The sequence below is a fragment of the Terrapene carolina genome, unplaced genomic scaffold (genome assembly GCF_002925995.2).
Source record: "Terrapene carolina triunguis isolate 2854851 unplaced genomic scaffold, T_m_triunguis-2.0 Scaffold113, whole genome shotgun sequence".
Classification (NCBI taxonomy): Eukaryota; Metazoa; Chordata; order Testudines; family Emydidae; genus Terrapene; species Terrapene triunguis.
In genome coordinates, this window is record NW_020664464.1 from 29,164,544 (window position 1) to 29,176,243 (window position 11,700).

General features: G+C 45.6%; 1 protein-coding gene across 1 annotated transcript in view; it reads right to left on the reverse strand.

The window, feature by feature from the left end:
* Positions 1–4,390, reverse strand: part of LMNB1 (lamin B1) — a 41,330-nt gene extending 36,940 nt beyond the window's left edge. Inside the window, exon 1 of the mRNA XM_024193371.3 lies at positions 3,971–4,390. Coding sequence (XP_024049139.1) covers positions 3,971–4,323 — 353 coding nt within the window. The 5' untranslated portion in view covers positions 4,324–4,390. The remainder of the gene's footprint in view (positions 1–3,970) is intronic.
* Positions 4,391–11,700: the final 7,310 nt, after the last annotated feature.

Below are 11,700 nucleotides of genomic sequence, written 5' to 3' on the forward strand. Positions count from 1 at the left end.
GCCCTTGCAGATGAGCTCAAGGAGGTCATATCATACATAGAGGACTACACAGAGGCAACTGTGTGAAAATCTGATAAACAGGTGGATGAAGTTGTGAGCACTGATGGATGCTAGGAGGCATAAAACTAAGGTTGACAAGGGAGGATAAATAGGCAAGAGACGACTTATACAGCACTTTCAAAGTGACAAAAAGCTTGAATTTGACACAATCCTCAGATGGAAAGCCAAATGGAAGAATTCAAAGAGAGCAGTTATACAATAAAAAAGGAGGCAAGGAAGAAAAGTTTAGTGGCAGCTTTTTGTATGGACTAAAGGAGGAAGTGATGTCTGTGGTGAGAGGTGAGAGCAGAGGATGTAATAACATGTAAAAGAGCTCGAAGAAGGTAGGAAACCTGCACCTTATGACCAGTAAGAGCACTCTGGACCAGTGTATAAAATGTAGTATTCAATAACTAGATCTCTTCTAAAGGAGTTGTCAAACTTTCAATGAGAACCACAATTTGAGATCTTGTGAGAACACCAGTCCTCCCATTCATTATTCTTCAGACCATTTTAAGAAAGTATTTTAGCCACCTTTTAATATTAGAATTAACGGCCAGAAGAGAACATCAGAACACCCAGCCTGACCTCCTGCACATCACAGGCACTGAACCTCACCACATTATCCCATATGAAGCCCAATAATCTGGATTAGACTAAAGCATCACAGCTATAACATAACAGCTGAAAAGAAGCCAGGAACACATGGTCAGCCAACTCTCCAGAGACCACCAGAAAGTGCTCTCCAGACCAGAGCCTCTACTTTAGTTTAAGATTTTGGGAACAGAAATACATCTGAGCTTGAACGGATGCCTGTAGAATACCTGTATTTTAAAATATCTAGCGAGGCTCTAGGGAGCTATATACTTGTTAGAAGGTCTTCAGTCATAAGAAAATACAGAATTTAGATCAGAAACAACTAAGGGAACCTTTCTTGATGTATACACAACTCTAAGTGAATACAGTACTTGGGACTTGAAAAGTTCAGTAGGCTCCTAACTAGCTGGAGGATGAAGGCCTGAAGAAGATGAGGATGGACAACTTGAACACATCTCCCCAAGGTCCAGAAGTATGCTTTGATAAGAAGCCCAGTCCCAGTGGCACCCTCAGCAAATGAAGGAGCTATGGCATCTGATAAGCGGCTTCTACCCCTGAGCCCTACAACTTTTGTATCTGCCTCTAAAAAAAAATTTACTCTCTTACCCACCAAACTGCAAGAAAAGAAAGGTTCCTTGGCTTGTCTTTGCCCCTTCAGACTGCCAGCAGCAGGGAAATGGTGAAGGTCTTCATTGCTCTACTCTCCACCATCTTTTTTTTTCTTTATTTTCTTTTTTTGAGCCCACTGTACGGCTCCTTGCTTTCCTGGCCAATGAATGCCAATAATCTTGACAGTTTAACTATTTCACAGCTTGTCCACAGGACTAACAGTTACATTGACTCTCCTTATTAATTACACACTGCTGCTATTTGACAAAGCTGTGAGCAGCGGAGGCTCTGGAGCTGTCTGCAGTCAAAGGAAGACATAAGTGCAGCAGTTTACATATGAAAATATTTTCACAAACAAAGACTAAACATAGTTTTTAAGTGAAATCCCAAATTGAACAGAAATGGACGGTTTAGGCCCACACTTGCCAGGAAAGACTTCCTTGCAATGAAAGTGAGCTGATGCTAAGAAGATGTGTCCATCATGCTATAGCAGAAACAAATGGAGATACCAACTCAAACAGTTCATAAACTAACCTTGTTTCAGGCCAAACCAAATGGAAGGCAACTGACAGCAAAAATGTTTAAAATTAAATTAGATTCTCTCTTTCAGGTAACAGAAAACGGAGGATACATAAGTTAGGGGTCAAAAACTTTAAGTGAAGGATTCATATTGAAGAGAACAAAAAATATACAGAAGAGAAAGTCACACAAATCAATTATCTACAAAAGGACATGGCATGATTTGTCCTATGAGATTCATAAGCGGGAAAAAAGGCTGCATAAGATTTTTAGTCTTTAAGCATCCCCTTAAAACTAGATTTCACCATGGACTTCACCTACCAAGATACCTCATTTTAAAGATTTTTCTATAGGTGGATTTTTCTGTTTTCTAATAAGTCATATGTACAAGAGTTATTTAAAAAAAAACTATCCATCACTGCTCTGAGAAAATGATCAGCACCCTGGAAGAAAAAATAACGATCTTGAACCTAGAGGCCACATGACTTTTAAGACCCATTTGACATTTATTTTCCTTAAAGCCACTATTAAAAAAAAAAAAAAAAAAAAAAAGACGATCGTCATAGAAAAACATACATCCTTCATCACCAAAATGCATAATTAAAGCTCAAATTTAAGTTTTACAACCAGAAGAGCAAGGAAGAATCCTAGACACATTTCTCTACCAAAACTTTCATTTTAACATTAAGTTTATTATTTGAACTATATACCTCCCCCAACTAAAATACAATTGGCAATATGCTTTTTTAAAAATTCCTGATTTAACACAGAGCCCTCCCCACCCTCTACAGGTCTAGCTAATGGCAATCCTTGCCATGTGAATTCAAAGAGTGAATTCTTAGCCTAGGAACCCTCCTTTTCCCCTCTAAAAAAAGACGGACTATACTGCTTACTGATACCATGTACACCTCTACCCCGATATAACGCTGTCCTCGGAAGCCAAAAAATCTTACCGTGTTATAGGTGAAGCCGCGTTATATTGAACTTGCTTTGATCCGCCTGAGCGCGCAGCCCCGCCTCCCCAGAGCACTGCTTTACCGAGTTATATCTGAATTTGTGTTATATCGGGTCGTGTTATATCTGGGTAGAGGTGTATTAGGATTGACTTAAATGCTTCATGATACTATGTATTAAGGACATTAAATAACATATATATTGTAAAGCAGACAGTTGTAAGTACCCAGACAAGGCTGTAGTGTGTTTTAGAGTACCACAAGTAGCTAGAAAGGTTATACAAGCACTGAATGGCTATGTTTAGTACTGCTGAACCCACTTCCCTCCCTGTTCCAGGAAGGTTCATTCGCCATACAATATTCCTCCTCCCCAAGAGAGCTGGAGGCTCATCACCAGATGGGAATGTGGGGCTGCCAGAGGAAAGTGCAGGGACCTCTCCATTCATTCATATACAGTCACTAGCTACAGCACATGGCAGTAGCTGGAGCAGACAGGTTACTGTACTCACAACTAGAGGGAATGAATGGGAGGGAAGAAAGAATACAATCCCCTCAAAGCAGGCCTGCTCCCTTGTCTGTTGCAAAGGGGAAGGTCAATATTTTTATGCTGTGTTCGTCTGCTGGAGATCAAGCCCCTGAAGCGGGGGAGAGGGGGAAGAGCTTCCTTATGACGTGACCAACATCTGTTCCCCACAGTAACGTAGGCCAGAAATAAGGCCAATAGCGGAGTAGAAAGATTTAGGGTGCAGGCAAGGAGGGCCTGGCAGCATGGCAATAACAGGAACACTCCTTTGCAAAGCACTACTATGGAGGAATAACCCAGGAGAGACCGGTCAGCCCTTCCAGTGGGACAAAAGCACTGAGTGCTGCGGGGGGGGGGGGGAAAGAAAGGATATCTGCGGGGCTCATCCCGAGGCCACCAGCCAGGACTGAAACACCCGGGAGCCAGTGATCTCCGGGATGGTGCAACTCCCTCCACAGAGCTGCGCCCCGCCTCCCTCTCGCTGTATCGGGGGGAGGGGGCAGCTTCCCTGCTACACGATGCAGAACACAAGGCAGAGGAAGGCCAGATTCATTCATTTCCGTTAAATCTGTCCCACCTCAGGCCGCGCTACATCCCCCGCCCGAGAGATACTGCACGACAACAGATTAGGGGGCTTCCCCTCCTCCACGAGGGAGCCAGCTGGGGCCTCCTTCCTGCCCTCCCTCCCTCCCCCGGAATCCCCGGCCCGTTCCCCCCGGGGGTCACTCACCTGCCCAGCAGATGCTCGTGCTCCGTGCGGATCTTGCCCAGCTCGATCTGCAGCTTTGCCCGCTCCCGAGCCGTATCGTCCAGCGCCCGGCGAGCATCGGCGAGCTCGGCCTCGTAGAGCCCCTTGAGGCCGGTGAGCTCTCGGCCGCGCACCTCCTCTCGCTCGGTCACCTGCAGCTGCAGCACGCTGTTCTCGGTCTCCAGGCTCCGCACCTTGTCGATGTAGACGGCGAGCCGGTCATTGAGGTGCTGCAGCTCCTCCTTCTCCTGCAGCCGGGAGATGCGCGTCGGGCTGAGCGGGGTGCTGGCCGCGCTGCCCCGGGAGCGCTGCCCCACCGGCGTGGAAGTCGCCATGGCGAAGAGCGGGCGATGCGGCGGGGACCGAGGGTGCGGAGCAGCGAGGTCAGGAGGCTGGCTGGCGGGGGACGCGAGAGAGGAGATGCGGGGGCTGATCTAAGCGCCCCAAAGCCGTTCAGAGGGTAAGAGAGGCAGCTGCAGCGCTAGCAGCGGACGGTGCAAAAGCAGTGTGGGGGCGGGGAGGCGCAGCGAGGCTGGAACAAGAGAAAAAAGGAGGGAAAATAAAGGGGCCACGGCCGCTCCCGGGTTAAACGAGCACAGAGCGGGAACAGGGGGGCAGAAGCCGCCCCAGCAACGCGCCGAGGGAAAAGACCGGCGCCTGGAGCTGCAAGGACCGAACCCGCCCGCGCGCGCCGGTTCCTTCCCCTCGGGTCGGGCTCAGAATGAAACACAAAACCGGCGGGCTCCGCGCCCCTCCAATATGGCCGGCGCGCGCTCAGCCGGGCCCTCCCAACTCCCGCCCACAACTACGGCCCCCACGTGACCCGTCCTTGCCCAATGAGGCCGCGAGACGGGCCGGGCTCTGCTCTTTTTCGCAGACTGGAAACTAAATTCAAAAGCCGCCAGCGCCTGCAACTGTCAGCAGGCTTGCGAATGGCTGGCGCGCGTCCCACGTCTCCTGGCTCCGCCTCTGCGCGCGCTAGCTGAGACAGTCTTTCTCTTACGGTCCCTCCGCCCCTCGGGTATCCCACCCCCCGAACAGAGCAGGGGCCGCCTCGGCTGCTGCGGCCTGGCCGTGTCTTTGTTTCCTCTCTTGTCCCCACCCCGAGAGAGGCCGTTGTACAAACTGACGTGCTAGGGGCTGTGACGGGAGGTGGGTGCCCCTGCGTGAGGGGGTCCAGCTGCATCCCTGCACTTCTGACTCCCCTCGAGTTACAAACCCAACCACAGGCCCCGCCGCACGCCTCCAGGGGGTTGGGTGGGAGGCGCGACGTGACTGGGTAGTTTCCCCGCTATTTTTAGCGCCAATCCAGGTCTGAGTCAGCTGCGTTCCGCGCTGGGGAGGAAAGGGTTTGTTTGAACCTGGAAAAAAAAAAGTGAGCCACGCCCCACACGCGCCTTGCCAAGTGTCCCATGCAAACATTGCCCTCCCCTGCACAGCACCACAACACTCGCACCTGCACACTTCCTGGCTGCTGCACATTCCCATACCCCGTCGTGCTTTCCTCTGCACGCCCACACATCCACAGGGCCCCATCCTGCCTCGCATCCTGCAACCCGCACAATCTTCTACGCACACACAGGCACAACCCATCACCCTGCCCACGACCCACAAAACTATCCCCTCACACACAGTGTAACGATGCTGGTTCTGGCGGGACCCAACTGAGAGTGCCAATTCAGGACAAATTGCTCAAACAGGGCAGTTACAGCCCAAGGCTGGGGTTTTTCCACCTCTAAGGCAAACCAAACCAGCCAGACAGTGAAGACTTTGGTTTCACCCCACTGGCTAACCACAAGTCACACAAGCAATTCCCTTAAACACACCAGTTTCCCAGTATCACCACCAGTGCCACTCGTTATGGGGACAAACGGTTATGAAAACCAATACCCCAGTAAAAGAAAAAAGGTTCTCCTGATCCCAAAGGACCAAGCCCCAGACCCAGGTCAATATACAAATCAGATCTTACCCACAAATCACGCTGTTGCCAATCCTTTAGAATCTAAAATCTAAAGGTTTATTCATAAAAGGAAAAAGATATAGATGAGAGCTAGAATTGGTTAAATGGAATCAATTACATACAGTAATGGCAAAGTTCTTGGTTCAGGCTTTCAGCAGCGATAGAATAAACTGCAGGTTCAAATCAAGTCTCTGGAACATCCCCAGCTGGGATGGGTCATCAGTCCTTTGTTCAGAGCTTCAGTTTGTAGCAAAGTCCCTCCAGCGGTAAGAAGCAGGATTGAAGACAAAATGGAGATGAGACATCGGCCCTTTTATAGTCTTTTCCAGATGTAAGAACACCTCTTTGTTCTTACTGTGGAAAATTACAGCAAAATGGAGTCTGGAGTCACATGGGCAAGTTCCTGCATACTTTGCTGAGTTACAAGGCGTATCTGCCTTCTCTCCATGGGTCAATTGTATAGCTGATGGTCCTTAATGGGCCATCAAGCAGGCCAGGCAGAGCTAACACCAACTTGTCTGGGATGTTTCCCAGAAGCATAGCATAAGTTTGAAATAGAGACAGTACAGAGCCACTATTCATAACTTCAACTACAAAATTGATACACACATATAGACAACATAATCATAACTAGTAAACCATAACCTTGTCTTAGACACCTCATTTGACCCCCTTTATAGAAGATTTGGTGCCACTACAGGACCTTGGTTGCAACCATGTTCTATATGGTCCCAGATTGTATCAATAACGTCACACACAGCCACATCCTATCACTTCACGAGCCGCACAATCTATCCCTTCCACGCACACATTGCCCCCCCTCCCCCGACACACACACACACTTCTATGACTAGCCCAGCAGACCTGTCAAGATTCAGTCATTCAGAAATTGTCTCTTGTGAAACAAAGGTTTTTGCTATATGTATCTCAGGGAGACACCATTCAATATTTGTTTTTCCAGTCTGTAGGATGTGCATATATTTAGAAACACTAAGCCCTGCTCCTGAAAACACTTAACTTATCTTTACTCAAGTGAGTACACTCACTGAAATAAACCTTGCTTTTTCAAACAAACAAACAAACAAACAAAAACCAACTCATTCAATCTGTTTTAGCACAAGCTATTTCTTAGCAGTGACATTTGAAAGCTCTCTATTAAATAGAATCATAGAATTGTAAGACTGGAAGGGACCTCGAGAGGTCTTCTAGTCCAGTTCCCTGCACTCAAGGAAGGACCAAGTTATTATCTATAGACCATCCCTGGCAGGTGTTTGGAGATTTTAAAGAGCAGGTTAAACAATGACAAAAATTCCACAATCTCCCTAGGCAATTTACTCCAGTGCTTAACCACCCTGGCAGGAAGTTTTTCCCTAATGTTTAACCTAAACCTCCCTTGCTGCAATTTATGCCCATTGCTTCTTGTCCTATCCTCAGAAGTTAAAGAGAACAATTTTTCTCTCTCCTCCTTGTAATAACTTTTGATGTACTTGAAAATTGTTATCATGTCCCCGCTCAGTCTTCTCTTGTCCAGACTAAATAAAGCCATTTTTTTCAATCTTCCCATATAAGTCATGTTTTCTAAACCCTTAATAATTTTTGTTGCTCTTCTCTGGACTTTCTCCAGTTTGTCCACATCTTTTCTGAAATATGTCAACCAAAACTGGACACAATACTCCAGTTGAGTCTTAATCAGCACAGAGTAGAATGAAAGAATTACTTCTTGTGTCTTGCTTACAACATTCCTGCTAATACATCCCAGAATGATGTTTGCTTTTTTCACCAACAGTGTTACACTGTTGACTCATAGTTAGCTTGTGATCCACTATGACCCCCTGATGCCTTTTCCGCAGTACTCCTTCCTAGGCAGTCATTTCCCATTTTGTGTGTGTGCAACTGATTGTTCCTTCCTAAGTGGAGTACTTTGCATTTGTCCTTGTTTAATTTCATCCTGCTTACTTCGGACCATTTCTGCAGTTTGTCCAGATCGTTTTGAATGTTAATTAGGGTTGCCAGGTATCCAGTTTTCAACTGAACACCCAGTTGAAAAGGGATCCACCCCAGCCCGGTGAAAATTAGCAAATGAGTGAGGGTGGAGAAGAGTAAGTAACGGGGGTGGGGAGAGATGGAGTGAGTGGGGCAGGGCCTTGGAGAAGGGGTGGGGCAAGGGTGTTCGGTTTTATTCAGTCAGAAAGTTGGCAACCCTAATTTTAATCCTACTCTCCAAAGCACTTACAACCCCTCCCAGCTTGGTATTGTCCACAAACTTTATAAGTGTACTCTCTATGCCATTATCTAAATAATTGATGAAGATATTGAACAGAACTGGACTCAGAACTGATTCTTATGGGACCACACTCGATATGCCTTTCCAGCTTGACTGTGAACCACTGATAACTACTTTCTGGGAATGGTTTTCCAACCAGTTTTGCACCCACCTTATAGTAGCTCCATCTAGGTTGGTTTTCCCTAGTTTGTTTATGAGAAGGTCATGGAAGACAGTATCAAAAGCCTTACTAAAGTCAAGATATACCACATCTACCACCACCACCCCCCCTTAGCCACAAGGCTTGTTATCCTATCAAAGAAAGCTTTAAGGTTGGTTTGACATGATTTTTTCTTGACAAATCCATGCTGAATGTTACTTATCACCTTATCTTCCAGGTGTCTGCAAATTGATTGCTTAATTATTTGCTCCATTAAAGTGACTAGTTTGTAATTTCCCAGCTTGTCTTTATTCCCTTTTTTATATATGGGCACTATATTTTCCCTTTTCCAGTTCTCTGAAATAGCACAGCATCTAGCCACTGAAGGATTATGATGGGTAAAATGTGTACTCTATGGCAAAGGGCATGGATTCCACAGCACTGTGAGTGTATGAGATGAGAAATTCTGTGGCAGCTGAATTCAGCTGTGTTGATTAAAACCAGCTGAGGATTTGGCCCATGATTGAGTTGACAGTGTTCCCTCAAGGAAGTTTAGATACATATATTGTTTAGACCTATCTACACTAGAAAAAAATGTTGTCACTGATTAAGATGCCTGCAGCATTTGTAACACACTCCCTGTCCATGAAGGAAAAAAAAAAAAAAAAGTACTCCCAACATTGCAGAAGTATTGCCAGCACCATGATAGTACCTCCTCTAGGCAAGTCTTAACTCCTCTACCTAGACTGAATCAAATTACTTCAGTGCAGGTGGGGGGGGGGGGGGGGGGGGAGAGGGGGCTACAGGGTTTAAAGAGAAAACCGGGCACTCTGTTTTTTTTCCTTCTCCCCTGTGTGTTTTTTTTTTTTTTTTTTTTTTTGCCCACATAGAGGTGAACAGAGCACAATCTCTTTAGCCATCAGGCCTAAGAGTAGCAGCAATTCCAGTTCTTACTGTTTGCACCTCCCACCAACAACAGAACACAAATTCAAGCAATATACTGTACAGTCCTAATGAAAAATATTCCTAACAAAGCAATTTGGGATTTTTGTAATAATAAAATGATTTCATTACAAAATGGTTTTTAAAACATTCTCTTAAAAAATACTTGCTCTCTTGACCCCTGTTAAAAAGTGGGTGAGGAAGAGAAAGTAAAAGGGAACAACCTTTAAAATCGAAAGGCCTGATTCCACCCCAGATTACCTCTTCGCTTGGAAATACCTGTGGGAGGGGGTTGGTGAGAGAAAAACTCTAGTCTCTGGAGTTTCCCTAATCATTTCACAGGTTTCCCCCACTTTGGTATGAGCCATGATTCTGCCTGGGAATTCCAGTGATTTTGCCAGGAGATGGGCCACCCATATGGAGTCTGTTTGTTACCGTGCCAGTCCCAGGACACTGGTACCTCATTCCACTTCCTATACATCTGCACCAAGAGGCTGTTCCCTTCTTTAAGAGAGATTTCCCATTCCCAGGGGGCCTCCTTGATTAAAAGAGTAATATAGTTCCTATGGACAATCACAAACAAGTTCTCCAGTAGTTAGCGCCTTTGTTGTTTAATTCCTCTCTCTCTCTCTCAAACTTTATTCTGTTTTTTCTATCTTTTCCAGTCTTTTGAAATCAGCAGAACGGCTAGAAAAAGTGAAAACACCATCTGTGCAACACGCTCTGCAACATAAAATTGACAGCAAAGTAGGATTACAGCATTATGTAGTTTTACACTGCAGCTGACACTATAGTGAAAGGGTCAGCGTGCACAGGCAATATCAGATCCAAATGAAAATTGGGCTATTTCTAGGAGGACAAGCTGAGGCCCCTGAAGGTGTTTAATGTTGGCTCTGATTCAATGTTTCTTATTTTTTAAAAATCCTTTAGTCTTCATTTAATCATGGAGGTAATTTTCCCTCACAAAACTTTGTGGTTCTGCTTTGGTCTTGGTATTTCTGGAGCAGAGAATAGCTAGTTTGCCAAGGGAGCTCTGTGTTGGTATGTTTCCTTTCACCTCCTAATTATATAGGTCAGATTTGAGATCTGATATATTTTTCTTCAGGGTATCCTCCTTAACCCTTAAGGAGTCCCAATGATACTCAATTTGTTTCCAGTTGTAATCTTTAACTTGTCATTGGGACCATCACATTTTAGCTCCCTATCTTTCCACCTGAGGAGAACTATATGGGTACTGTGTGAAATATCAGGTTACCTGGTTTCGAAAAACTATTGTGGTGGTAAGTGGGGCTGGTCAGATCAGTTTATATATTGTGAGAACGCCACATACCCCTCTACCCCTATATAATACTGTCCTTGGGAGCCAAAAAAATCTTACCGCGTTATAGGTGAAACTGCATTATATCGAACTTGCTTTGATCCGCCGGCGTGCGCAGCCCCGCCGCCCCCCCCCCCCCGAGCACTGCTTTACCGCGTTATATCAGAATTCATGTTATATCGGGTCGCGTTATATCGGGGTAGAGGTGTAGTAAAAGGACAAAGGTTTTTCACACCAAATCTACCAGCTCCCATTTGCAGGGTTAAGACTCAGCCTAATAAAAAACAAATAGCACAAAGGAAAGTGATGTTTCCTCCATATGTAGTCAAAGACAATGGACTTTTGCTAAAAGAAATCCTGCAACCACCACCCCATTGTTTTAAAAGTTGCTCCATGTATGTGGGTTAGAACACCGGGTAGCTCTTCAAATTAGCACATCATCGGTTATATTTTTACATCTATTACTTGCATAGGTCTGAGACTTCTTGCTTGTCCCGTTAGTGAAATCTGGTTCATCTTCTTCTGTCAGAAGAAACTCTTTTACAGCCTTTTAAGCTGTGCCTCAGGCTACTGTTAGATCATTATTAGACACTGTCATAACTATAAAGGGAAGGGTGGCAGCTCTCCTGTGTACTGTGCTATGGAATCCCTCCTGGCCAGAGACTCCAAATCCTTTTACCTGTAAAGGGTTAAGAAGCTCGGGTAACCTGGCTGACACCTGACCCGAAGGACCAATAAGGGGACAAGATACTTTCAAATCTTGGGGGGGGGAAAGGCTTTTGTGTGTGCTCTTTGTTTTAAGGGGTGGTTCGCTCTTGGGACTGAGAGGGACCAGACATCAATCTAGGTTCTCCCCATCTTTCTAAACAAGTCTCTCCTATTTCAAACTTGTAAGTAAAAAGCCAGGCAAGGCGTCTTAGATTTACTTTGTTTTCTCAACTTGTAATGTACCTTTTACTAGAGTGTTTATCTTTGTTTGCTGTACTTTGAACCTAAGACAGAGGGGGGTCCTCTGAGCTCTTTAAGTTTGATTACCCTGTAAAGCTATTTTCCATACTGATTTTACAGA